Here is a 27649-nt window from a genome sequence, read left to right on the forward strand (position 1 = left end):
TGTGACTCCCAAGTTCCACACCCAAAGATTCACAACTACCTAGGAGGCATAAAGTGATGTAAGGTGGCCACCACAAACGTGGCATATCCAAAACTGAACTCTCCCTCCTCACAAATCTGTTTCCTCATCTTGGTGCAAGACATAATCCCTAACCACTTGGGAACAAGAGCCATGAGTCATGTTAGTTAGCCCCATCCCCCCCCCCATAACCTGCACATCTCCATCAGATTCTGAGGATTCCACAATCTAATTAGGTCTCGCATCTGAACCCTTTGCTCCATCCTCCTAGTCTTATCTAGTCTATTGTAATACCATGACATAGATTAAGGCACAAAAAAAGCAGTAAGTCCCTAAACTGTTTTCAAAATAGAGCTTACACTAAACCTGAATGGTTCCTGAAAGTTTATTTTTAAGCAAAAGGAATAATTTCCTCTGATCATTTCAAACAAAAGGATATTTAATTTGTCTTAGGGTTTCAGACTTTCATGTTTCATTTGTATTCTGACAGGATCCTTCACAGTGCCTGTACCTAGTGGCCAGGACCATCTACTCAATATTTTAAAAGGCAAAAAAAATTTCTGTCCTGCTAGATGATGTTGTTGCAGATATGATCTATTCTATGCAGTTATCTGAAATTTCTGTATATTCCTATGTATTTTCAGAGAACACATGTTAACAGACTACATCTTTCACAAGAGCAGAGCATTAAATTTTAATGATTAAACATCATTCTAACAAGGTCCTAAATCAAATTCTGAAGTGTTTACTTTTTCAGTATTTAAAATAACATGTGTCATTTTGAAAAAGAAGTTTCTTCAGTTCTTAGGCATGGATACTCATATGGAATCATCTTTTAACAAATAAAGTCAAAATCTGCATAGAAAATCTACAGTCTAGTGGTTTGTGCACTGGGCTTATGCACACACTCAAACCAATATAATGTGAGATGCTGAGTGACATACTCAGGCTTTTTTAAAACCCTTTAGAATAGGATAGATGTTTTCAAATGCTTCATAGATCTCAGAACGTTCTTTGGCACCTATAAAGAAATCCAAGTTTATATAATCTTTAATATAAAGACAATACCCAAATTTTCTTAAGACTAAAATTTCATTGTCATTTCCAAGTACTTTTAATAGGAAGACATCTCTTTAGGTCTACTTGAGAAGTGATATTTTGGTAAATACAAAAGAATTTGGTGGTGACAGCCATATTCCCACAAACACATACCCTAGAGCAGAGTTTTCTAGTACTTCACTACGTGGGTGTATCAGAAAGTTCATCTTTTGCCTCACAGGGCACAGTATGAACTATGGAATGTTCTCTCTCAGCATGCCATGAACATGACCACAGAACATGACCTTCATCAGCACCTGTGGACACTTAGCTACCAGCAAAAGGGACTTCCTTTGATCCACTCAGGTCTAGTTAACATCTTGATTCCCTAATATTGACTCACAGAGTGAGACAAACGGCAGCAAAAGTTTTACATTTCATTGTACGAGAAGAGATTATTAGAGGAGGGAAACTGTACCACTGTCACTCCTTAGAGACTTAAGTTTCAAGGGATCTTTCATTAGAACTGCTCTAGGGATTAAAGTGGATACAAACATGCATTAGACATGGTCCCTACTCTTGAGAGGTGATCAGTCAGATGTTGTTCATCTCCCCCACCACCCACCACCACTATTACTTCCACCTTCCAAGCTATGCAGGCACATTGTACTGAGTGGGGCTGTACTGGGTTATGGACTGATAGTACTGATGTTTATATGGAGCTCCCAGCTAATCAGGAAACTATTATCAGATACCACTGGCAGGAGGCAAGGAGATTAAGGAAAAGAATATAAAAACCGTTAGCATGAAGAGAAATGGAAAATAGCTTAAGTTGATAAAGACTCTTCCTTGAGAGCTATAAAGCTAAGGCTCAGTAAGAGAGAAATAACTTGTGAGAAGTGGTTATCTGGTTTAATTACAAGACTAATAGGAGGGGGCACCTGGGTGGCTCAGTTAAGCGTCTGCCTTCTGCTCAGGTCATGATCTCCAGGTCCTGGGAGAAGTCCTGCTTAGTGGGGAGTCTGCTTCTCCTTCTCCCTCTGCCCAACCCCCCCCCCATACTCTCTCTCTAATAATAAATAAAACCTTAAAAAAAAAAAAGACTAATGAGAGGAAATCACCAAAAGGAGAATCACCAGGTTTGAGAATCAGGTAGAAATCAGGATTCAGAATCAAGGATGCGCAATAATAATTTTAAAAATGGAAAATAGCAAAGTATTGGCAAAGATGTGGAGAAATTGGAACTCTCATACATTGGTGGTTGGAAGGTAAAATGATTCAGCCACTGTGGAAAACAGTTTGGCAGTTCCTCAAAAATGTTAAGAATTACCATATGACCCAGCAACTCTACTCCTGGGTATATACCCCCAAATTGAAAACAGGTACTCAACATGAATGCAGACACGTATTCATCACAGCACTATTCACAGTAGCCAAAAAGTGGAAATAACCCAAGTGTTCATCAACAGATGAATGGATAAACACATTGTGATATTCACATACAATGGAATATTACTTAGCAACAAAAGGAATGAGGTTGTGTTACTGCTACAGTATGGATAAACCTCAAAAACATTATGCTAAGTGAAAGAAGCCAGACACAAAAGGTCACATATTGTATGATTCCATTTATATGAAATATCCAGAATAGGTAATTCCACAGAGACAGAATGCAGATTGGAGGTTGCCAAGGGCTAAGGGGAGGAAGGAATGGAGAGAAACTGCTTAATGATACGGGATTTTATTTTGGAGTAATCGAAATGTTTTGGCACTAGATATAGGTGGTGGTTGCAGAAATTGTGAGTGTACGGTCACTGAATTATTCACTTTAAAATGGTTAGGTTTATATTATGTGAATTTCACCTCAAGTTTTTAAAAAATGTTAAAGAATCAGTTAAGTCCTTATAAGCTTAAATTTCTCTAAGAGGCAAGGGCAAAAAGTTACTTATTCATTGCCAAGGAGTTTACTATGTGTGAGTCTCCACCCTCAAAGATGTGGGGTGGGGAAAAGGATGAGGAGGAGGGTGAGTTACTGACATGGGTAACAGAAACTCTGTACCTTTGGGGTAGGAAAAACCCCGTAAGCCCCAGATTTTTGTTACAGCATGAACATTTTAGTTTCTCAAGTGATCGTTTTGTAGAAACCAAACAGTGAGTTGGGGAAGCAGTAAGTAAAACACCATTACAAAAAAATCCTGCCTCTGATTTGATGGACCTTTTCTGCTTTTAGGTACATTTGAATGTGACAGCTTTCTTATTAGGAGACAGTGAGTAGATTTAACAAACACATACCCACCCATTCAACCTCCATCCCCACCCACCAAAACCAAGGTTCCTTTTATATTTAATTGAGAAACAGAGGGTCTAGGCCCAGCATTCCAGGTAACTATGTACTTCGGTTTTTCATAAGACTTTAAAAAATCATACCTAACAGGATTTTGAAGCCCCAAAGAGTTTAGCATTCTGGCATCTGCTGGAGAACAGAAAACACCCATCGCCCAGGAGGAAACACACTGAGAGTGATCATTATTTTATATCACAGAAAAAGACCTGTAGACACAAAAGGGCTTTGTGGGAATTAACTAATCCAATTCCCTTCATTTCCTTCGTGGGAAAACAAGGCCCAAGAAGTTGAAGTTCCCCTGAACCGTGAATAGCAGCTGTGGGTGAAGCCCTCACGTATCCAGTATCCCTTCTAAACATCATCAAATAAATATGGCCAGAGTTTGTAACTGGGTATTACAATGAGGGGATTTGGTCCCTTTAGTCAAATATTTCCTCACCAAAAATAAGTATCACAACTTTATGGGAAACTAAACTGGTCCTGTAGTCCTATTAATCTATAATCAAACATCCCAATTTGAAGCACCTAGGTAGAGGACTCTTGCTTTTAAGAAAACCTGACCAGTCTTTTCCTTTAGGTAACAATGAGCACCACTTTGGGGGATAAACACCATTCCTAGCCAGGGTGACTGAGGTGAAAATTCTGTGGCTGATGCAATGAAGAAAGGACTGGCTTTGAAATCACTCTGTGTGGGCTTGAAGACCAGCTCTACTATTAACTAGGTTTGAAAAATCACAGTCGAACTGTTTAACTTCTGAGTTTCCATTTCCTTTCCTGTAAAATAAGGACAATAGCCTTCTCAGAGGGCTGCCTAGGAGTTATGTGAGTGAATGTTTGTAAAAAGTCCTTTGTAAACCATCACATTTTTACTGTCCTAGAAGAATGTGCTTCAAGATAGGGATGTTGAGATGGCTGGTCCAAGCACACCTGGTTTACCATCCGGTTCTGTAAGAGCCAGTCTCACATAATCTGTGTCCTTCCCCAGGGCTGATTCCTGGTGGGGGCGAGGGGCAACTGTATTAGATTTGCTTTTCCATCCTCAGCACCTAAAACAGGGTGGGTACCTGATAGGCACCCGAAGTTGATGAAATATCTGCCGTCTATCAATAAGGTTTATAAGCTCATCCCTACCCCTTAGCCAGCCCAAACATCAATTTCCAATTATACGTGGATTTTCCAATTCTATTTCTACACCAAGTCATAAGTACACATCTTGTTTTCCCAAGTGATACCATATGTGTATGCACACAAGAGAAAAATCTTACAAATTGCAAAAAACAGCATTAAACCCTTCAAAGTATACATTTTACAGTACATACTCACTTGCCATTATTGGGGGATTCCCGGTCATGACTGACAGGGATATTATCTCTCTGGCCTACTCACTAACAAGTCTTGCCATTTTTTTTTTTTTTAAGATTTTATTCATTTATTTCAGACAGAGAGAGAGAACGAGCAGGGGAGAGGGGCAGAGAGAGAAGCAGGCTCCCGGCTGAGCAGGGAGCCCGATGTGGGACTCAATCCCGGGACCCTGGGATCATGACCTGAGCCGAAGGCAGACACTTAACCGACTGAGCCACCCAGGCGCCCCAAGTCTTGCCATTTTTATGCTGCCCTCTGACCTAACATTTCCAAGAACTGCTGATGTCTAGCTGACGGACCCTACGTAAAAAGGACCCAGCTTCTTAAGAAGTCCATTATGCTGGAGGGAAAGAAAGAAACGTGAAGCATTTTAGACATTAGACTAAAGCCTCTTTGGACATCATATTTCCATCATCAGGGCAAGGCATCACAGCAAGACTCCAGTCTTTCAACACTAGGGGGAAAATGAGTGGGCTTCCACCAAGGGAATAAGAGCTAACATTTATACCACATTTACCGTCCACCAGGTACTGTTCTTCTGCCTCCTCACATTTAGCAGGTAGTTTGTACGGCCACCTGCTTTTTACATGTGTGGAAATCAAGGTGGATAACTTAAATCCACCCAAGATCATACAGCCGAGAAATGGTCAAGCCTGGATTCAAACTGGATAGTTGGTTTCCAGAACCCAGCCTCTCAGCCACCACACCTGCTGCCTCTCACCTCTGTCCTTCAGCTGACAAGGAGGATAAGCGAGAAGGTGCCGCCAAAGACCACACAGGCACCTGCACAGACATCTAAAGAGCTGGGGGACAGGGTGAGTCTGTGGGGGTGGAGGCTCTGCAGACAGGCTGCTCCAGTTCTGCATGTGCAGCTGTCTGACGTCGTTAAGGATGCTTAACTTCTCCACTGTCCCCATTTACAGCTGAGGACACGGAGATGTTCAGTACAACCTCAGAGTTAACTGGAACCTACACGAAAGCTCTTATCACAGTGCCTGGCACAGACATGCCCAACGTGTGTTCACTTTATGGTGTCTGATCTTAAACGAAAGCCGACATCGTTGCTGTTCATTGTATATTATTCCAGCAGACCCTAGCTATATTAGTTTTACTGTGGCTTGAGAAAAAAAAATCCTAGGTCCTAAATATCATACCATCATTTCCCAGCATGGGCTTGGGAAAACAGTGTAAGGCTTGGCTCAGGTCCCGTTGCTTTTTGCTGTCAGGGACCACGACACAGTAGGATGGCAGGGCTTCTTTGCCATCAGCTCACTTAACTATAAATATAACATTCAGATGTAGCCTTGGACATGGTGGCCACAGCCTTGGCACCTCGGGGGAATAAGACAATTTTACACAGATAAATTATTTTCAGGGGCCCTGAAAATGGCATGTGATACAGTGGTTTAGAATTGCACTTACAGTAGGTGTGCTGGTGTTCTACAGTTCCTACCTAGGGAAAGGCTGGGATCCATTATTTAATTAGAGTGAAATGCAAATGCATTTGTAATTTCAGTACTCTAACATTTTCTAGGCAAAAGTTATTTACCCTTGTGGGACCTTCCAAAACACCTCTGCAGAGTCTTGCCGTGTGTGTCTCTAGGAGTCCCCTGGACACTCCATGTGACCATCCTCAGCTAAAGTTCTAGAAGCAAGGCTAAAAGGAGGCCTCCTTGGTCCCCTTCCTCAGGTTTACACCCAAAATTGGGTCCTTGAGTTTTTAAACCCTTTGCAGATGAAGAGAGTCTAGATAGGTAAGGATAGAGAATAAGGAACATAGGTCTTGACGTTTGGAGCAACAGTAACCTAAACCATGTATTCTAGGTGAAGTACTTTGAGACAATACAGCACAAGCAGGGAAAGATCCCAATAGATAATTACTCATATTTCAGTATTAAGACATTGATTGGCTTTTACTTCATACTGTAAGCAGAAATTTGGACTTCAGTTAATACAACTCATTCCCCCGTTCACAAAAGTGATGATCTACATCTTGCAAGAATGAAGAAATTTAGCTTTGTTTGTTCTACATGCTGAATGCATAACAAATTTTATTTGTTGTGTATAAGTGTATTGCATGGTCTTTGGTATTACGTGTAGACAGTTCTTTACTTCTGTCACTTGAAACTTGTAGCAAATGTGTACACGCCAGTTGTTTTTCTTTTTCCTTTTAATTGGGGTAAGTGAGAAAGCTGGTTTGAATTAAGGATATTTAAAGGGACTTGTTTTTGTGTATCTATAATAGAAACTTAGCCTGTACTTGTCAATTGGCACTTTTAATAAGACTGATTAATAATGATACATAGCAAATATATGAACGTGTCCTTCCAAGGTCTTCAAAAGTTTGTTCCCTTAATTAGGGCATATGTTTGCTCCAATATTTATAACTATTCAACTTACTTGGCAGACATTTCCCCCCTCTCCTTCAGGACATATAGAAGTAAACTTTAAGTCAGTCTTAATTATTCTAGACTCTACATTGGCAGCATCTGAGAAAGTATAGCTTTGTTGTATTCAAAAGGTTCTTGAATTCCAAACGGGCTTTCCCCACTTTGTTTTACTGTAATAAATAACTAATGTGTCTTCAAACTATGAAACTTTACTGAGAGTTCTAAAAGAAGACTTAAGAACAGAAATTCCATGTTTTTGGATGCTGAGTGATAACTTTATATATAAATATAAAGGTCAAATGGAGTCATCACAAATTAATAATAAGGAGAGTAATAGGTCGTGGTGGGCAGGCTGGCTGGCGATCTGAGAGTGGGGCATAATCAGTTTGGCTCCTAAGATATAAATTTGGCATTCATCTTGCTACAGAATAGTAAAATGTGTAAAAAGTCAGACAAAATTAGACAAAAATAGCAAACTTCAGTAAGATGGTGTGGAAAAGAGTCTCAACCATTTACCTCAAGAGTTTTAAAAACCCTTCTTTATGTAAAAATAAACCAACTGGAAAAAGCCATAAGTATAACAGAGTAATTACTTTTAATATTATGGTAAACTCATACAAATCCTTAGGGGGGAAAATAATAAAAAGTAGACAGAAAGGATTAAGTTATGTACACACTATCTACAAAAGATGAAATGCTATTTCTTGAATAGGTTTAAAAAAGTCATCAATTTCTATTTCTGATTACCAGTGAGGTAAAGCAGTGAGATCATTTTCACTTATAAAGTTAAAGTTTTCTTTCATGCCATCTTTGTTTTGGATGCTACTGAGGGTTTGTAAAAGATACTTAAGTACATTGCTGGTAGGAACATGTAATTGGAGAGAACTATATTGTGTATCCCTTTAAAAAACAACTTGGTAATTTGTACTCAGAACCTTAAGAATAGTCATATCCTTAAAGTTCCATTTCTGAGCATCCACACTAATAATTCTCCACACATAAAAATAGCCAAATGTCTGTGCCCTTATAAAGCAGTGAACAAAGAAGGAACATTTAAATGCTTGACAGTGGAAAAATAAGTTTGATATGATAATGTGTTAGAACAGAAGTCAGCAGAGGGCTAGTCCTGTTTTTGTAGAGCCTGTGAGCTAAAAATGGTTTTAAATTCAATCGTTTAAATGGTTGGGGGCAAAAAAAAAAAAATCAAAGAATATTACATGACACATGCAAATTATATGGATTATATTAAATGTACATTTCAGCGTACTTTCCTTTCTGTAATGTCTATAGCTACTCTCGCACCAACTGTGGCGAAGTTCCATTGTTGCAACAGAGACCCTATGGCCACAAAGCCTAAAATACTTAGGATTTGGCCCTTTACAGAGAAAAGGTTTGATGACCCCTGTTAGAACACCGTGCAGCTGTTAAAAGTGTTCTTGAGGAGCTTGTGACAATGAGCGAAGCTACATGCTATAATGGTTAATAAAAATGCAGGATGTAAAGATAAATATACATATCAAAATAACATAAAAACATGAAAAAAATTATATTGTTTTGGGTATTGAGACCAATGAGTGAGGTTATAATCCTTCCTACTTTTCATTTTTTTCCAGGTGTTCTACAATATCAAGACTTACTTTATAATGGTGAACAAAGCTATTTGAAAGGAAAAGCAAAGCAACACATAGCTATTGAAGCCTATGAAAGTCAGAAAATAATCTTAGAACTTACCTGTCAACACAACTTTCCCAGAAACGAAGATAAGCAACACAATTCGTGGTTTTACCATTCTGTAAATAAGGCCAGGAAACAGTTCAGGTTCATAACTGTTCAGATATAAAAGGAAAAAAAGTTAAAAATAGTACTATTCAACTACTTTCCCATAACATTCAAGTCCCAGCGTATTAAAGCTATTCTACCAAAACCTTTTGACCATCTTAATAAAAATAGTCTGGAGTGCCCTAAGCAATTTCTTGTGACTGTCAAGAACAGAATTCATCTTTGGTCATGACATTTTTTCAAGTGCAGGTCATGCTAAGCTATTAAAAATTAAGGTAACTTAGGGCATCACATTTAATGTATTAAGATCTTGCTGGTTAAAAAAAGTCTATCAATAAAAATACATAAACATGTTTTCTAAATTTTCTAAATTTCCAAGTTTCCCAATATAAGCACATTTTGTACACATTTATAAACTGCTAAGGAGAACAATTTTAGAACCTAAGTAGTTTTCCAGACCACCATCATTTGTCTCTGGACTGGTGCTGTAAAGAAAACTAAACTATCCCAACTCTTAAAAATTTAGGATTTGTGGGGCGCCTGGCTGGCTCAATTGGAAGGGCATGGGACTCTTGATCTCAGGGTCATGAGTTCAAGCCCCATGTTGTGTATAGCGATTACTAAAACAAAAAACAAAAACAAATTTAGGACTTGGTCCTATAAATAGTAACTCACTCATATTTACTACTAAATGGAGGAGGAGGAGGATAGGGCTAAGAACTGTTTCAGGCTTCAGCATAGAGAAGTAGAGAGACTCCTAGAAAGGCTTAAGGAGACTTCAAAAAAGAAGTCAAGAGTTAAAAGGAAGCTGACAAAATTAAAGCAATGGCTAAGAACAGATATAAGAAAAAGAAGAAATCTGAGAAATGGAACACAATATATGTTAATCTTTGCATTTAATGGGTGAATCAGGACCACACAGAAAAACGCCCTCCATTCCATTCCGCAATGAGTTAAGACCCATACAACAGCAGATGTGAAATCTCTTACTGGTACCAGGATGATGTGTTACAGTGGAGAGGCTACCCTTCTGAAGTATATGGAGGTTGCTCTGGGTAGACTGGTCTTCCTGTAAGGTCACTCTTACTGCAGAAAGCCTGTCAAGATTTAACCTACTTGGGGCACCTGGGTGGCTCAGTTGGTTAAGCAGCTGCCTTCGGCTCAGGTCATGATCCTGGAGTCCCGGGATCCAGTCCCGCATTGGGCTCCCTGCTCAGCAGGGAGTCTGCTTCTCCCTCTGACCCTCCCCCCCTCTCACGCTCTCTATCTCATTCTCTCTCTCAAATAAATAAATAAAATCTTAAAAAAAAAAAAAAGACAACCTACTTAGCACTTCTCAATACTGGGGAGTCAATGATACTAGCTGGAGCCCTGCAAAATTTGTATGGGAGCTGAGGTTTGAACCAAGAAAGTGAAAGCTAGAGACACAGAAGGAATGTTTCCATTTGATCTTCCAACAGAATCTTAGCATTTTAAAGGGAAAAGAGGGGGTGCCTGGGTGGCTCAGTTGGTTGAGCGTCCGACTCTTGGTTTCAGCTCAGATCATGATCTCGCAGTTGTGAGATCAAGCCCCACATTAGGCTCTGCACTCAGCAGAGAGTCTGCTTGGGATTTTCTCTCTCCCCTCTCCCTCTGTCTCTCCCCCTGCTCATGTTCACTCTCCTCTCTCTCACTCTCTCCCTCTCTAAAATAAGTAAATAAATCTTAAAAAAAAAAAAAAAAGGGAAAAGAGAAAACAAAATCTTTGGTATGTAAGTGGTGGCAAACTGCAATTGGCTTTCAGAACCATAGTTTTAAGATTCCAGCATAATAAAATTCCAAGGAGATATTTACTTTATTTTACTTATTCTCTGCCTCATTTCAAAGAAGGTTGAGGCGGGGGGGGGGGGGGGGGGGGGGGGGACAAAGTTATTTTGGTTAGAGATGGAGAATTGCCTGAGTTCAAGAATAACAAACATTTGCCAATCTCTTGGCCAACCCAATTTCAACTCACCGTTCGACTCCTGGCTTAAATGTCACTTCCCATAAGAACTTTGACCTCCACACTCCCCTCCCCCACCCTGTTACATTAAATATCCTGCTTAATGGTACCATAGCACTCAAAGGGGTGTCCACCTTCATAGTTACCATATTATCTTTAGCTTTTTTGTCTTCTCTTTTAGACAGTGAGCTCCATGAGGGCAAGGGACCACGGCTGTATTTTTTTTTTTTTCCTTTTCCCTTTTTGAGAAAGAGCGTGCACCAGCAGGGGTTGGAGGGTGGGGATGGGAGTTGGGAGGGGGAGAGACGGAATCCCAAGCAGACTCCATGCTCAGCATGGAGCCCACTGTAGGGCTCAACCTCACAACCCTGAGATCATGACCTGAGCCAAAATTAAGGGTCGGATGCTCAACCGACTGAGTCATCCAGGCGTCCTGGCCGCTGGCTGCATTGACTGGCATGATCTCTGTAGCATCTGCAACACGGTAACCACCTAGATAGGACTCATTTTAGAAATATTTATTATCAGGAGATCTTTGATTTAGAAACTGAAAGAAGGGAGAACAATGCTCAGGGGAAACTGGAAATAATTACAGCATAGAAATATTGACATCCCCCCAATGACAAGGGGGATACTTGTGGTATCAGATGCTAATACACAAACTTGTAGAACCAGGGGAATTAAAGGAACTTGAGGTTTTAACATAGGCAAACTTTTTTTTTTTTTTTTTTTAAAGATTTTATTTATTTGAGACAGAGAGCGCAAGCATGAGCAGGGTAGAGGGGCAGAGGAAGAGGGAGAAGCAGACACACTGCTGAGCAGGGAGCCCAATATGGGGCTCGATCCCAGGACCCTGAGATCATGACCTGAGCTGAAGACAGACACTTAACTGGCTGAGCCACCCAGGCGCCCCTTAACATAGGCGAAATTGACCTAATAATTACAACTGATGTGTGCCATGGTTCCCCATAGGGCTGCAGACACTTAAGGAAAGGCCTCACTTTTTTTTTTAAAGATTTTATTTATTTATTTAGTCAGAGGGAAAGAGAGAGCACAAGCAGGGAGGAAGGGCAGAGGCAGAGGGAGAAGCAGGCTCCCCAGTGAGCAAGGAGCCGGATGTGGGACTCAATCCCAGGACCCTGGGATCATGACCTGAGCCAAGGCAGACACTTAACTGACTGAGCCACCCAGGCGCCCCAGGAGAGGCCTCATTTTAAAGACACAAACCTGTTAAGAAAGAAGTGTTTTAATGCCCCAATGTCATCAGTACACACACTGGAGCTGTAATCCATAACCTAATGGTGGAGCCTGACTGGCAAACTTTTGGAGGAGGCAAGAATAAGACCAGAAAGAGATAGTGGTAGGAATACAATGCAGGCTTTCTGGCTAAATTTTTTTTAAGATTTTATTTATTTGACAGAGAGAGACACACAGCAAGAGAGGGAACACAAGCAGGGGGAGTGGGAGAGGGAGAAGCAGGCTTCCCGCCGAGCAGGGAGCCCAATGCGGGGCTCGATCCCAGGACCCTGGGATCATGACCTGAGCTGAAGGCAGATGCTTGACCCACTGAGCCACCCAGGCGCCCCTCTGGCTAAAATTTTTTTTTTTTTAAAGATGGAGGAGATAATGAAACTGGTTCAGAATGAAAATAGAACAGCTATGGACCCACTCCAAGAGGCTAAAGTCAGTGCATATGATGAAGTCTCATCTTGCCCGGCCATTCTCTTTCAGTAGGTGGGAGTAGGGACAAGAGGCTCTCCTGCTCTAGACTTAAATCTGAACTACAAAGATGACAATCTTGGTGAAAAAGAAATGACAAGAAACTTGGGAGGAATAGCATACATCATTTTAGAGCCCTTAACGGCCAGAAAGTGGAGTGCTAAATCTGATACAGACAGGCAGAATTCAGGCGGAGATCTTTCATACATTCAGGAAAAGTTGGTTCGGAGAGAGACAGACCAGAGGCCCATGGTTGAGAATCTGGAAGAAAAAACAGCTCCTGTGTTGAGAGACTCTTAACAAGAAAGGTTTTACTATGAATTTACAACCCATCCCAAGACTGAAGAAAGAAAAAGATCTCTAAAAAGGCAATATTTCTTGCATGGGGAGCTTTGCAGTGAGCTCACCGGGCACATCACAGGCACCCAATAAGCATATGTTGGGGGGGAAAAAAACAACTAATGTAGAGGAAAAAATACAATCAAGGGGAAAATAAACATTGCCTGAAGAATATCATCAAAGCCGAATCTCAGCATGAACTTGGATTTTTGAAAAGCTAGGAAAAAACAAAGCGATTTTTAACAGCTGTTCAGACCGTGTCTCAAAAAGGCGGCCAACGAGTGTTAGATAAAGCACAGCTACAGGATCTCTCTATTCACTCTTTCAAGAGGAATGACCACTCCAAGTCAAAGAGGGGGAAGAGGGGAGCGAAAGGACAGAAGTTCAAGTTAGAGGAAGAGAATTTAAGAGCATCTGTGATTCTAAGCAGCTCAGTGGCCTTGGACAACTATATATGCCCCAGGGTGGTGGGCTCCAGGGCTGACCCGTCCCCCTCCATCACTGCTGAGGGCCTGACAGGCTGGGAGAAGCACCAAAGCAGCTGAGGGAAGAGGATGCTGAGCCTTTGCTGATGAGATGGAAGTTACACATGAAGAAGCAACCTACAGATGCTCCCTGAGGAGCAGGACTCCACTAAAGAAGAAACTGCGGTGGGGGCTAGCGTGACACAAACACAAAACCCCCTCGAAACCAACAGGAAAAACACCAGATAGGATTGCCTTCACAGAATGTGCTAGGCCACTCTTTCTTCATCCTCTCCCTCGCCCTCTCTCCCCTGCCGGCCGTCAGCCCCTTCCGACCTGCCTGACCCATCTCATACCCCTTCCCTTCTAGGGTCTTCACCCCCCACAAGGCAGGGGTGCCTGTTTCAGAAATCTGCACGGTAGTGAGTCTCCAGCCTCTGGTGAGAAGGACTGACATCACCTGGGAGCTTGTTAGAACTACAAATTCAAGCAACATCCCTGACGATGCAGCCCTGGTAGCAAAGTGTTTTTTAAAGAAAAGCGGTCCAGGGGAGTAATGTACAGTTTAATTTTGAGGACCGCTGTTTCAGAAGATTGGACACAGAGTAACCAAGGAAGGACTTAAGCACAGCATCTTAATCCTTTCACCTACAGTCTTTAAAAAGAAAAACACCACTTTCTCCAAAAGGTACACTATATAAGGAGTCCATAACACAACTTCAATATCTTGGTAAACTCGAAGTTATAGAAAGGTCATACCTACTGAACTGCTGATGGGTTAGCACCAAACCTTCCAGCCTGATGGCAAATCTCACATCACAGCTTCCAACCATGTTCTGGATTTTAAAATCGAGGAATCTGGCTGGGAACCCCAGCTTCTGCACCACACGAGCATACTTCCTCGCTGCAAGTCGAGACTGCTCTTCACTAGGGAGGGACAAATGTGTTTGAAGAGATCTTAATCGCTGTGTCCTCTATACTGCTTAGGCTGTATTCACATACTTCCCTGATTGTACTTTTAGCATTTGTACCAGGTTTCTCTCTCAATGTATATTACAAACCTGTAGATGTTGAGGACAAGGACCACCCTTCCCTACTTGTGTCCCTAGCACCTAGTAAAATGTATGGTACAATGGTCAAAACCAAACCATAAACACATTCTCATCTTAATTTGTCATCTTTCACATATAGGGTATTTTTCTCTGTTTCAAATGTTATTAGATAAAATTAACTATTCCACTGGTTCTCAAAGTGTGTCCTCAGATCTGCAGGAGCATCACCACCTGAGAACTTGTTAGAAATGCAAAGGTCCCAGCCTCAGACACTCTGGGGTTAGGGCTCAACAGTCTGTATTTTTAACAAGCCCTCCAGATTGTGATGCTCAGTAAAGTCTGAGAACTATCCATCTGGTCTAAAAGTGTGTGCCACTTAGATGGGAACAGCAGCAGCAAAAATAAAGACACATGCATTTAAAAAAAAAAATCAGGGGCGCCTGGGTGGCTCAGTCATTAAGCGTCTGTCTTCGGCTCAGGTCATGATCCCAGGGGTCCTGAGATCGAGCCCCACATTGGGCTCCCTGCTCAGCAGGAAGCCTGCTTCTCCCTCTCCCACTCCCCCTGCTTGTGTTCCCTCTCTCACTGTGTCGCTGTCAAATAAATAAAATTTTTAAAAAAATAAAAATTAAAAAAAAAATCAACACGAGGAAGTAAGAGGTAGGCCAATCAGGTGGCAAAGACAGGGTACTAGGACTTGGATCTTCAGGTGACAAATTACACTTAAAAACAAAAAAAAACATGAAACACCTCAAAACCTAACCAGTTTTGCTCAGGCTTTCTCACAGAATGGTCACTCAACTCACACCCAACATGAGAAAGACAGACATTCATTCAACTTTGTGGCCATACTCTTCTAAGTGTTTGTCTTGCTCCAACCCTAAATCCAGGTCACAGAACGTGAAGTCCTGCAATGCGAGGCTATATTTGGCAAAACAAAACAATGAGTAGCAGGGGTTGCCAAACAGGAGCAAAACCTGGTGGGTGAACCATGTGAACTCCACCCTCTCTTTTGGGTTGCCTCATCTTTACGTTGAAAATCAGAAACACCTGAAAGAAAAGCCAGATTGAACTTTTTGTTTGCCTGGACTAAAGGAAGCATTCCATTCTCTTTCCTACCTAGATCCTTCACCACACAGCCCCTCTTATGTGTATTAATTCCTTCACATATTTCACTCCACTCCACGTTGCTTCTCCTCACCCTGAGAGGTCCCTACCAAGACCATGTCCCCAAGTTTGCAGTGAAATAAACAGTTTCTAGTTTGAAAAACTACATTTTGCTAATTGGCCCATTACATTGCCCATTGTGCTCATGTTTATAAGGTCAAATTTTAAGTTTGGGTAGCCCTGTAGTTTCGTGGGATAGTAGCTGTGAATAGGACCATAGAAATTCCCACTCAAACAACTTGTGGTTAAAGTCTACATGCATGTTCTTGTACAAACATTAGGAAATAGAGTAAGAACCTTGAAATGTCACCACCAGTGGTGATAACCACGGAATACAGTTGACCCTTTTGTATTTTTCCTGTGCAAACACAGGTATCCTTCACTAGCAAACTCTGGTTATTAACAACTAAAAGGAATAGGTTTGGATCCATTTTTGGAGATAATTCTGATAGCTCTTAGACTAACCAAAATTTCACAAATCTCTATTCAAGATTCAAGAACCAAATAGATTTGGGTAACGAGTATCTCTTATTATCTGAACTCAGTATCCAAACTTTCACCATCAGATTTTGGGAACCAGGTAAATTCAGATAGGGAAAGATACTCATGAATATGTCTGTAATATAGCATATTTTAAAGTGAAAGTTGGATAATAAACTTATAATTTAGTTGCCTGTTCCCCTACAATGCAATGTGACTATCCTTCCAACTTGATATATATGTTTTAATAGCTAAATATAATTTTATTTTATGACCTAATGAAAACTTTATTACTAGGTATTTGTCTCCATTTTTTAAATTTTTATTTTCCCCTCCATTTTACACAATGCTGAAATGAACATCCTTGCAGGTACCTTGCAGAGTTGTCCAATAAGGACTTAAAAATGGTAGATCTCTAGGTCCAAGGATATACAGATCTACAGAAGAGAAAGCCCAGAAACTTACCCAGACACATGTAAAGAATTTAATATGTAAAAACAGGTGGGGGGAAATGGATTAAGAATGGATTTGTCACATAGATGCAAAAATCCTCAACAAAATATTAGCAAACCACATATGAAAATACATTAAGCAGATCATTCACCATGATCAAGTGGGATTCATTCTGGGGATGCAAGAAGGATTCAATATTCACAAATCAATCAAAATGATACACCTCATAGAACAAAGGATAAAAATCATTTGATCATCTTAACAGATGCTAAAAAGCATTTGACAAAATTTAACATCCATTCATGATAAAAACTCTCAAAAATGTGGGTTTAGAGGGAACTTATCTCAACCTAATAAAGGCCATATATGAAAAACCCACAGCTAACATCATACTCAATGGTGAAAAACAGAGCTTTTCCTCTAAAATCAGGAACAAGACAAGGATGTCCACTGTCACCACTTTTATTCAACATAATACTGAAAGTCCTAAACACAGCAATCAGACAAGAAATAAGAGGTATTCATACTGGTAAAGAAGTTAAACTGTCATTATGTGCAGATGACATGATACTGTACATAGAAAATCCTAAAGACTCCACCAAACAACTACTAGAAGTAATCAATGGATTCAGTGAAGTTGCAGGATGCAAAATTAATACCCAGAAATTGGTAGCATATCTATACACTAATAAGAAAAAGTAGAAGGAGAAATTAAGAAAACAATTCCACTTATAATTGCACCAAAAAGAATAAAATACCTAGGAGTAAACTTAATCCAAAAAGAGGCAAAAGACCTGTACTCTGAAAACTGTAGAACAGTGAAGATAACACAAACAAATGAAAAAAAATATTCCATGCTCATGAATTGAAAGAATATTGTTAAACTGTTCATATTACCCAAAGCAATCTATAGATTCAATGCAATCCCTATCAGAATACCAACAATGTTTTTCACAAAACTAGAATACTACTAAAATTTGTATGGAACCACAAAAGACCCCAAATAGTCAATGCAATCTTGAGAAAGAAGAACAAAGCTGGAGATACCACAACACCAGATTTCAAAATACACTACAAAACTGTAGTAATCAAAACACACAGGCACAAAAACGGACATATGGATTAATGGAGAGTCCAGAAATAAACCCATAATTATATGGCCAATTAATCTACAACAAAGGAGACAAGAATATACAACAGGGGAAAGACAGTTTCTTCAATAAATGATGCTGGAAAAATTGGACATCTACATGTAAAAAAATGAAACCAGACCACTTTAAAACACCATACAAAAAAATAAACTAAAAATGGATTAAAGACCTAAATTCAAGACCTGAAACCATAAAAATCCTAGAAGAGAGTACAGGCAGTAATTTCTCTGATATCGACCACAGCACCATTTTTCTAGATATGTATCCAAAGGCAAGGGAAACAAAAGCAAAAATAAACCATTGGGACTACATCAAAATAAAAAGCTTTTGCACAATAAGGAAACCACCAACACACCAAAAAGCAACCTACTGAATAAGATATCTGCAAATGACATATCAGTTAAGGGGTTAATATCCAAAATATATAAAGAACTTATACAACTCAACACCAAAAAAAAAATCCGTTTAAAAAATGGGCAGAGGACCTGAACAGACATTTTTCCAAAGACATACAGATGACCAACAGACACATGAAAAGATGCTCAACATCACTCATCATCAGGGAAATATAAATCAAAACCACAATGAAATATCATCTTATACCTGTTAGAATGGCTAAAATTAAAAAGACAAGAAATAACAACTGTTGGTAAGGATGTGGAGAAAAAGCAACCCTCGTACACTATTGGTGGGAATGTAAAGTGTTACAGCTACTGTGGAAAACAGTATAGAGGGTCCTTTAAAAATTAAAAATAGGGCGCCTGGGTGGCTCAGTCGGTTAAGCGACTGCCTTCGGCTCAGGTCATGATCCCGGAGTCCCAGGATCAAGGCCCGCATTGAGCTCCCTGCTCAGCAGGGAGTCTGCCTCTCCCTCTGACCTTCCCCCCTCTCGTGCTCGCTCGCTCTCTCTCACTCTCTCTCTCAAATAAAATATTCCTATAAAAGAATTAAAAATAGAAATACCATATGATCCAATAATTCCACTATTGGGTATTTACTCAAAACAAAAACACTAGTTTGAAAAGATAAATGCACCCCATGTTTACTGCAGCATTATTTACAATAGCCAAGATATGGAAGCAACCTAAGCGTCCATTGATAGAGGATAAGGAAAATGTGGTATATATACACAACATATTGTGCAGCTATAAGAAAGGATGAGATTGTCCAATTTGAGACACCATGGATGGACCTAGACGGTACTATGCTAAGTGACATAAGTCAGACTGAGAAAGACAAATACCATATGATTTCACTCACGTATGGAATCTTAAAAAAAATGCAGAAGCAGACCTATAAATACGGAGAACAAACTCATGGTTGCCAGAGGGGAGGGGGGCTGGGGTTTGGGCAAAATGAGTGGAGTGGGAGATACAGGCTTTCAGTTTTGGAATGAAGAAGTCAGAGGAATAAAAGGCACAGGAACATAGTCAATGTCACTGTGATAGCTTTGTATGAGGACAGATGGTAGCTACACTCCTGGGGAATACAGCACAGCGTACAAACCTGTTGAGTCACATGAAACTAATGTAACATTGTGTGTCAACTATACTAAAAAACCACATATGGATTCTTCAATAAATGTATCAGGTCACTTACTGGCCATTTGAAAAGAAAAATTTATCTTCTAGTGAAATAAAATTCTAGGCCAGCTCTGCTCAATATGGTAGCCACTAGCCACATAGAGCTATTTCTTCTTTTAATTCTATTTATTTATTTGAGAGAAAGGTCGATTGAGAGAGAGAGAGAACAAGAGCAGTTCGGGGAGGAGCAGAGGGAGGGAGAAGCAGACTCCATGCTGAGCAGGGAGCCCAACACAGGGCTCCGCCCAGGCGCCCCCAAGTGTAGCTATTTATATTTAAATAAAAATTAAATAAAAAATTAAGTTCCAGGGTGCCTGGGTGGCTCAGTCAGTTAAGCGCCTGCCTTCGGCTCAGGTCATGATCCTGGGGTCCTGGGATTGAGCCCTGCGTTGGGCTCCCCGCTCAGTGGGGAGCCTGCTTCTCCCTTGCTCTCTGCTGCTTCCCCTGCTTGTGCACTTTCCCTTGCTCTCAAATAAAATCTTTAAAAAATAAAAAATAATTAAGTTCCTCTGTGTATTACCTATACTTCAACTGTTCAACAGCTCCATGTAACTAGTGGCTACCACACTTGAGAGCACACATGGAAAACATCTCCATCACCTAGAGAAAGCTCACACTGAATCAAAACATCAACTTCTTTTCCTCAATACAAAGCAGGACCTGAAAAAGGCCAGAAAAATATACAGAGGTCAATATTTATATAATGTTGTACATGGGGAATGCCTTCCTAAGCATGAAGCCAAACATCAAAACCCTAAAGAAAAATAGGACTATACACACACAAAAATGTTAATTGTATTAAAAAAAATCATAAAACACCGTAAACAGTAATTTGGGAAATAACATATATAGGACAAAATGGTGGAAATACTTACAAACAAAAAGCTGTTTACAAAAGACCAATAATTCCATAGACTATCGGGCAAAAGACAGAGTAGGCAGTTTACATGCTTATGAAAAGTTCATCTCACTAGCAAATCAAAGAAATGTAATTAACACTTTTTTTTTTTTTTTTTTTTTTGCCAAACCATTTGGCAAATATAAAAAAGAATATTAACACCCAGTGTTCCTTGGAGGAAAGGAATCTTGGTATATCTGTAGAGTGAAGACAAATTCATACAGCCTTCCAGGAGGACAATTTACTACTCATCTTCTAACACATAAGCAATGAGCAGCTCTCCCCCTACAGTTGGATGGTGAAAGGATCTATAGCAGCACAGGGCTTCCTCTGCAGGAGATCCAAGGAAAGTGAGCCTTTTAAGAGTTGCCTCCTGAGCTAATGCTCAAGATAATGGTCAAAGGTACCTAATTTTACCTCCTTTAAAAAGTTCTCTCCGTTTATCTGCAATAAGGAAAATATACAATAACTACTTCCCCAGGCTTATAACAGGCTTTATCACTATGGTAGCTTTTTTTTTTTTTTTTTTTTTTTTAAAGATTTTTTTTATTTATTTGACAGAGAGAGAGATAGTGAGAGCAGGAACACAAGCAGGGGGAGTGGGAGAGGGAGAAGCAGGCTTCCTGCCAAGCAGGGAGCCCGATGTGGGACTCGATCCCAGGACCCTGGGATCATGACCTGAGCCGAAGGCAGACGCTTAACGACTGAGCCACCCAGGCGCCCCACTATGGTAGCTTTTAAGTGCACCTTAAGATCAAGCTCTAACAGCCTACTTAAGTCCCCTCAGTTTATTGGGGGACTGCAAAGCGGACGGGAGTCAGTATTGCACAACTGAATGTTTTTAACCCCAAATTTGACATTTCATGAACTTAACTCTTCGGCAAAGTATTTTGCTCCTCCGAGGTGTTTTGGAACATAAATACTATCCTTCCTTGTTTTATATACTGAATTATTTGTCTGACAAGGGTGGAGAGTGGTTCCACATACCTTTTGGCTCCCGTGCAGACCATTTTCCCAGAGCTAAATATGAGGGCTGTTGTTCTGGGCTCTCGGATCCTCATTATGACAGCGGCAAACCTCTATACACAGAAGTCAAAAGGACAATTAGCCTCTGCTAGGCTTTAACACTATTCCAGTTGAAAAGCTGAGCTGGACGTAAAAAGAGTCTTGAATAAACGGAGATTGGATGGGAAAGCGAAAAAAATGTCTCCCCGCGCTAAGGTAAACAAAAACAATGATTCTAAAATGTACTTAGAAAAAAACAGGTAAGGATAAGAACAATAAAGCTAAATTTTGAGTGCCTGTTCTATTTCAAGCCTAATACTAAGAGCTTTACAAGTTTTGTCTCCTTTATCCTCAGGATAGAGCTCAACTGAGTCCATGATCATCACCATTTAGTGCACAGGGAAACGAAGTGGTTATTTAACTTCCCACTTTACACAGGCAATGGTAAAGTTGAGATTTAAAGCCACGACTAGTCAGATGCTGTGCTTTTTACTTTGAAATACTTCCTTTTTCTTTCAAAGACTATTGGGTGGGGGGGAGTACAAAATATGTTATAGGCTTGCCAAGACTCCAGAATGTACTAAAAAAAATTGCCAAACTATAGAACAGAATTTATATATTGATAGGCATGCTGAAGATGAAGGACAAATTGATTTTCCGTTCTCAGTGTGGCTCCCCGCCCAACAGCACGGGCAGGCCCTCCGGGAGATGCTGATACACGGGGTACCGGGGAGGACTGGCCTGCCACACTGACATGTCACCAAAGACCTGCTGCTCCTTCTGGTCCTACACAGGCACCCCCTTCTGCGCTCATCTTCCCCTGGCAAGCTGAGAAGGAAACCAGGGTGAGTATTCTGCAAGACTGCAGCTTCCATGGGTTGGAGGGGTTCCACGGGACCAAGGTGGGACTGGCAGTTTCAGATTTGAAATGTTGACAGACAGTGAAAGAACCCTGAGTCAGCACTGCACAGAGCTGATTGAATCTTGTGAATGTTTTCCAAGCATTTAAGATAATACTCTAACCCAGTATTCATTTTATTGAATTCTGAAGGGAGCTTAAGTGCCAAGCCAGAATTTCTCTGGCTCTCAAGTCCAAGTTTGGATAGATCCTATACACAAAAATAAAATGAAGGAGAGCAGAGGATGATGGACAATAAATTATGCTTAAATGTGCCTATTTAATAGTGTGCGCAGTCATGGCTGTGGCCCTAAGAATCCTAGCTTATCATTGTGTTTCTGTGCTCATCATAGCCAGCTACATGAAATAGAAAAAGGAAATATTTGGCTAATATTCAAGTACATTTAAATTCAGAGGTCAGCAAGAACACTCCCACAACAGCCAAAACAACTTAATCCATAAATAGCTGATGCTCACAAGGTCCTCTGCATTTCTACAAATACAGCCTTTTTCATCTAAGGCCATAAATCCTCCACCCCCCAAGATAGTGAACTTTTCCCTCGTAGGGACAAGGTCTTACTCATCTTTGCATTCATAGGTACAGAGACCAGCCAATTACTAAATGTTGACTGAACGAACAAATCTACTTCCTCGGTTAATAGGCCATTAAAATTGGATGCTTAGTCTTGGCAGGACACAAGAAAGAGTAGATTTTATTAGACTTTGAGAGAAAAGAAATCCCTGAATCTTACATTAGTAAGTAGAAGCTTGAACTTCACACTTTAAACAATTTACCTTTCTCAAGCAAGAGAAATTGTAAATGGAAAAATTTAGGTGGGACAACATTTAGAAAACACTATTTCCAGAACTATGATGGCATTTTAAGAAGGTTAGCGTCCCCATAGGCTGAAAGTGGTCATACTGAAAAATCGTTTTGAATGACAAGGGAAAAATCCTAACTTTTAGGAACTGCTCAATCACTGCTTTATTCATCACAGAGAATGAGGTTATTTTTCAGAACTTCAAAGCAGACAATGAGGCAAATAACCTCTTGAGTTGCCAAAAGGTTTGCACTAACAATTTTTTTTTCTGTTTTAAAAACAAAAACAAAGGAGTGAGTCAATAACATGATCATATGAAGTAAATCTAAGTAGAAGCTAATTGTTGCAAGGAATACTAAGAAATCTCACCTTTGGGTTATATTCTGCATTTTTTGCATGCAAAGCTATTTTCTTCAGATCCAATTTACAGGCCAGGTTTACAGTGGAAACTATATTCCTGAAGAAATAAGTCAACTTAGAAAATTACATCAGACATAAAAAGTAAAAAAGAATTAAAATGTATTAACTTCCTCATTTTATAGATTGTATATTAGCAACTTCGTAGGAGGAGAATTATTCTCAATGTGAAATACACAGTAACGTGACAAACCCTAGTAAAATGTAAAAGATTGCAAAGTGAAGTACAAAAATATCTTCTAAAATGTCATGGCTAGCTGACTAAAAGCAAGTTTGAAATCTTTTTCAAAACCATGCCTCAAAATAGAAAGCATAATTCCAAATCAATTGCAAACTGAATTTCATTTTACGTCTTTATATTCTTTGTGTTTATCCAACCCCAACCACAATTCTCAGCAATTACTGTACTTTAGTATAAACAATACAATCCTTCAAGAACGTATATACTAACTCTTAAGCTTCTCTTAGGAGATCAAGAACTAGTACTTTATTTTACAGATAACCAAACTGTCTAAAGCCACAATACATTAAGAACAGATAAATAATTAAGCCTGAAGTTCTCTTCCTTACACTATTATTCTGAAATTAGTTGTCATTGTATTCGGGAACATAAAATGTGTACCCAGGAGCATCACCTGTTAAAAACACACACATACACACACAAACAACTTACTGTAGTTGAGGCACAATTCCAGAACATTCTGAAACAGGGGTCATTGGTGTCATGGGAGTTATGGACACCAGAGGCATGGAGTTTGGTTTCTCAAGAGAGGGCTGGACTGAGTCAGCATCACCAGGGTACAGATGTGAATGGGAATTCGACAAACTGCTGTTGCTTATTAAGCCCAGACCAATGTCCTGCTCTCTGGGTAATGACAACCTACTTTGCTGACTTTGAGTTTTATAATTTTCTTCAATTTCATGCTTGCTTCCAATGATACTCTGGTCTTTATTTTCTTGGGTAAGTTCATCTGGCAGGAAGCTAAGATCCACAGATGAGAAATGGCCAGATGTTTCTTTGACTTCTTCAAGATGTGAATTAAACACAGTCTCTGGATGGGATGAATTAGGCATGTACACATCATCAGGTACAACTGGACTGAGCAGCGGTGACCTGGGCGGAGCGAGGTCATCCTAGGCCATTCCCAAAACAAAATGCAAGAAACAGAACAGCAAGTCACACCAAAGGGAAACCACTATAGCTAGCAGGCAGTGTGTTTAAGAGGCCCAGTAGTCCAAGACAGCTTACATTCACGCCTTGCCTCTTTCCACAAAGTACCACTAAAGTTAGATTTCAGAGTTGCAGCACACTTAATAGAAACAGGAAAGTAGATCTTAAAATGCAAACAAAGCATTTTTCAAAAAAATGTTTTTCCTACATTAGATCCATTGTAAGTTGCCACTCTAAGTCTAATTTTGTAATAAAGGCAACTGAGCAACCACACTCTAAATTGTGTGTACTTTGGGTCCTCTTCCTGCTACCTTTCTGTGCTGCCGTAATGGTGCACATGAATGCCCTGGCAGGTGCTCTCAAGAGCACTAACAATGCTGAAAAGAGAAACAAATGCCAGGTTCTTATTAGGCCATGCTCCAAAGTCATGTCTGGTTTCCGTGATGACGAAGCATGGTTACATTGGCAAATTTGAAATCGTTGATGATCACAGACTGTGAAATTCACAGGCAGGTTAGGCAAGTGTGGAGTGATCAGCTCCAGATTTGACATACAACTCAAAGATGTAGAAAAATGGCAGAATAATCTGTTCCTGTCCTGCTAGTTTAGTTTCATCGTATGGACAACCTCAGCTGGCATCATGGACCATGAAAAAGCAAGACAAAAACACACAGGAGGGAAAATCCTGGGATTCTTTTTCTAGGGATGTAATACATATATGCAAATAAAATGCCTCAATGGACAAAATAAAAAATTTTTAAAAATAGTGTGTACTTTGAATAGATTTACTGTATTCCTTGATTATGATTATTCCTTTTTAGAGTCTTTTTTTTTTTTTTTTTTAAGATTTTATTTGAGAGAGAGAGAGCACACACAAGCAGGGGGAACAGCAGGCAGAGGGAGAAGCAGACTCCCCGCTGAGCAGGGAGCCCGATGTGGGACTCGATCCCAGGACTCTGGGATCATGACCTGAGCTGAAGGCAGACACTTAACTGACTGAGCCACCCAGGCATCCCAAATTAATTTTGAGTGGGTTATTTTTCCACCTGTTTTCCCACCCTTTTTTTTTTTTTAAGATTTTATTTATTTGAGAGAGGGAGAGAGAGAGAGAACAAAACGGGGGGGGGGGGTGCTCAGAGGGAGAGAGGGAGAAGCAGGCTCTACCACTGAGCAGGGAGCTGGACCCGGGGCTTGATCCCAGGACCCCGAGATCATGACCTCAGCTGAAGGCAGACACTTAACCAACTGAGCCACCCAGGCACCCCTATTTCTTAGAGTCTTAAATTCATAGTTTATAAAGAGACAAGTGAAGGAAGCTTAAGATAGAGTCTTGAGTGCTAATCAATACTCCACTGAAGACCCAAGGTTATTCCTTCTAGTCAAAGGAGATATGAACAAATATTCTGGTTTGGTGAATTTACAAGAGGAAAACAGTTACTGAAATTTAAATGGCAAGAATAGTTTAAATCAATGTATTATACTTTCAGTCTGGGGAAGGCGCTCAACCTCCATTACCATCAACTGAGGTAATGAGGTGTGCAACTGAGGAAAGCAGCTCATGTAAAATTCACGAGCTCTTCTATGGAAAAAAAATCGATTACCTTGATACATATGTTACCACCTGTTTGGCCCAAGCTGTAGACCTAGACTCCAGATTTTAAGCACTGCTTGCAGGATAACCTCATCCCTAAGAAGATCGGACTTCTGACAACTGAACATTCGTGAACGCCTCGTACTGGATCTTCATGACAAAGCTACCTCTAGCTAACATAAAATGTCTGGCTAGATCCTACTGAATTGTTCTGTTACTCCAAGTCCAGCAGATGGCAGGGGTGACTAATTGTTCAAAGAAAACACTTCTTTAGAGGAATGCAGTTATTCTCCTGAAATAAGATTTTGGACTGTGTTTCATTTTGCATTATGTAATTCTCCCCCACTTACCCCCACCCCACAGATCAGCTTTAAGAAAAGTGAGGTAGGGAAAACGGCCAGGATTCTCTCATTGACCCCTCCTGTACTAGCTGGAAAGGATCTCATCAGCCAGTTTACACTAGAGCACTCCTATCTGCAACAATCCGTGTCTCCCCTCCTTTTTCCCGTCCTGGCATTTTAGCAGGGAGGAAGCACTCACCCAAGGAAACCCAACTTCCACTAGCAATCTAAGGCAATGGCAGCAAGATACGGAAGGGGGAGGTTTTATGGCAAGGGAAGTTTGACAGCCTTGCTGGTGGACCGTAGGAACACACCGCACAGGATGTACTTACAGCATATTCACCGCATCTTTGGCCTTATATCTGCAGAAAATTTTTGCTAAGCTGTTTCTGCCAGAACCATCAACTCATCTTTCCTGCGTGGGCTTTCATTTCCTATGTTAAACGCAATGAAGGCTTCACTATTTCTACTTCGGCGCTAATCGTCGTCTTTTTAAAAATCCCCCATACAGAAAGTTGCACTTTTCTTTTTGAGGACTCCTTGCTCTCTCTCTTCTACAATACTTGACTCTAAAGATTTTTTAAATTGAAAAACAAAACAAACAAACAAAAAACCAAGAACCACGAACTGAAAGCCACAGGTGTCTCCAATTCAAGTTTTGCGACCCCCCCCCCCCCACCTGTCCCTAGAGACTATTTTTTTGAGGCCTGTTCTTGGCATCGAAGGCTGCCACCCCTTCAAAGTGCAATACCAACGCTGCGCGGGGTAGTCCGCCTACGTTTCCCTTAGCAAAGCGGGGACACTTGGGAACCAGAGGTCCCTACAGGAGACACAGAAGCGAACTCTCGGTGACCGCGTCTTTCTAAGCGGGACGGGACCATCTAACCATGGCTCTGGAGTCACACTACACCAGGTTCCGCTTCTGGTTGGCAACCGTGGCGTGTTATTTCCCCTCTCGAAGCTCCTATTTTCAACTTAAAGACGAGGACCATCAAGCCCACCTCTGACGGTCGCTAGGAGTTCGGTACGGGCTACTGAAGGCAAAGCCCTCAGCGCTCAGGACTGGGCGCGCTCAGCAATCGGGCGGGGACGCGCTTTGGCCCCGGGACAGCGGCGGCGGCTTCCGGGCTCACCTGGGCGACGCACTGGTCCAGGTAGAGCTCCAGGTACGTCTGCTCCTCCTCCAT

At 40.7% G+C, this 27649-nt stretch overlaps 1 protein-coding gene across 1 annotated transcript; it reads right to left on the minus strand.

Moving 5' to 3' along the window:
- Nucleotides 1-962: 962 nt before the first annotated feature.
- Nucleotides 963-27649, minus strand: TBPL2 (TATA-box binding protein like 2). Its single transcript, XM_032404601.1, has 7 exons — nt 27596-27649; nt 24033-24493; nt 23312-23399; nt 21206-21297; nt 14194-14361; nt 8884-8978; nt 963-1039 (listed from the first exon to the last, which is right to left on the minus strand). Exons 1-7 carry the CDS (start codon nt 27647-27649, stop codon nt 963-965), a joined length of 1035 nt encoding a protein of 344 aa, XP_032260492.1.

The sequence above is a fragment of the Phoca vitulina genome, unplaced genomic scaffold, assembly GCF_004348235.1.
Source record: "Phoca vitulina isolate PV1807 unplaced genomic scaffold, GSC_HSeal_1.0 scaffold7, whole genome shotgun sequence".
NCBI classification, from domain to species: domain Eukaryota; kingdom Metazoa; phylum Chordata; class Mammalia; order Carnivora; family Phocidae; genus Phoca; species Phoca vitulina.

Coding starts and splice junctions, on each gene's coding strand:
- TBPL2 (XM_032404601.1), bottom strand. CDS start 27,649: ATGGAGGAGGAGCAGACGTACCTGGAGCTCTACCTGGACCAGTGCGTC. Junction 23,400..24,032: donor GGAATTGTGCCTCAACTACA/GTAAGTTGTTTG, acceptor TTATTTCTTCAG/GAATATAGTTTCCACTGTAA. Junction 14,362..21,205: donor GTCTGCACGGGAGCCAAAAG/GTATGTGGAACC, acceptor GTCCCTCCCTAG/TGAAGAGCAGTCTCGACTTG.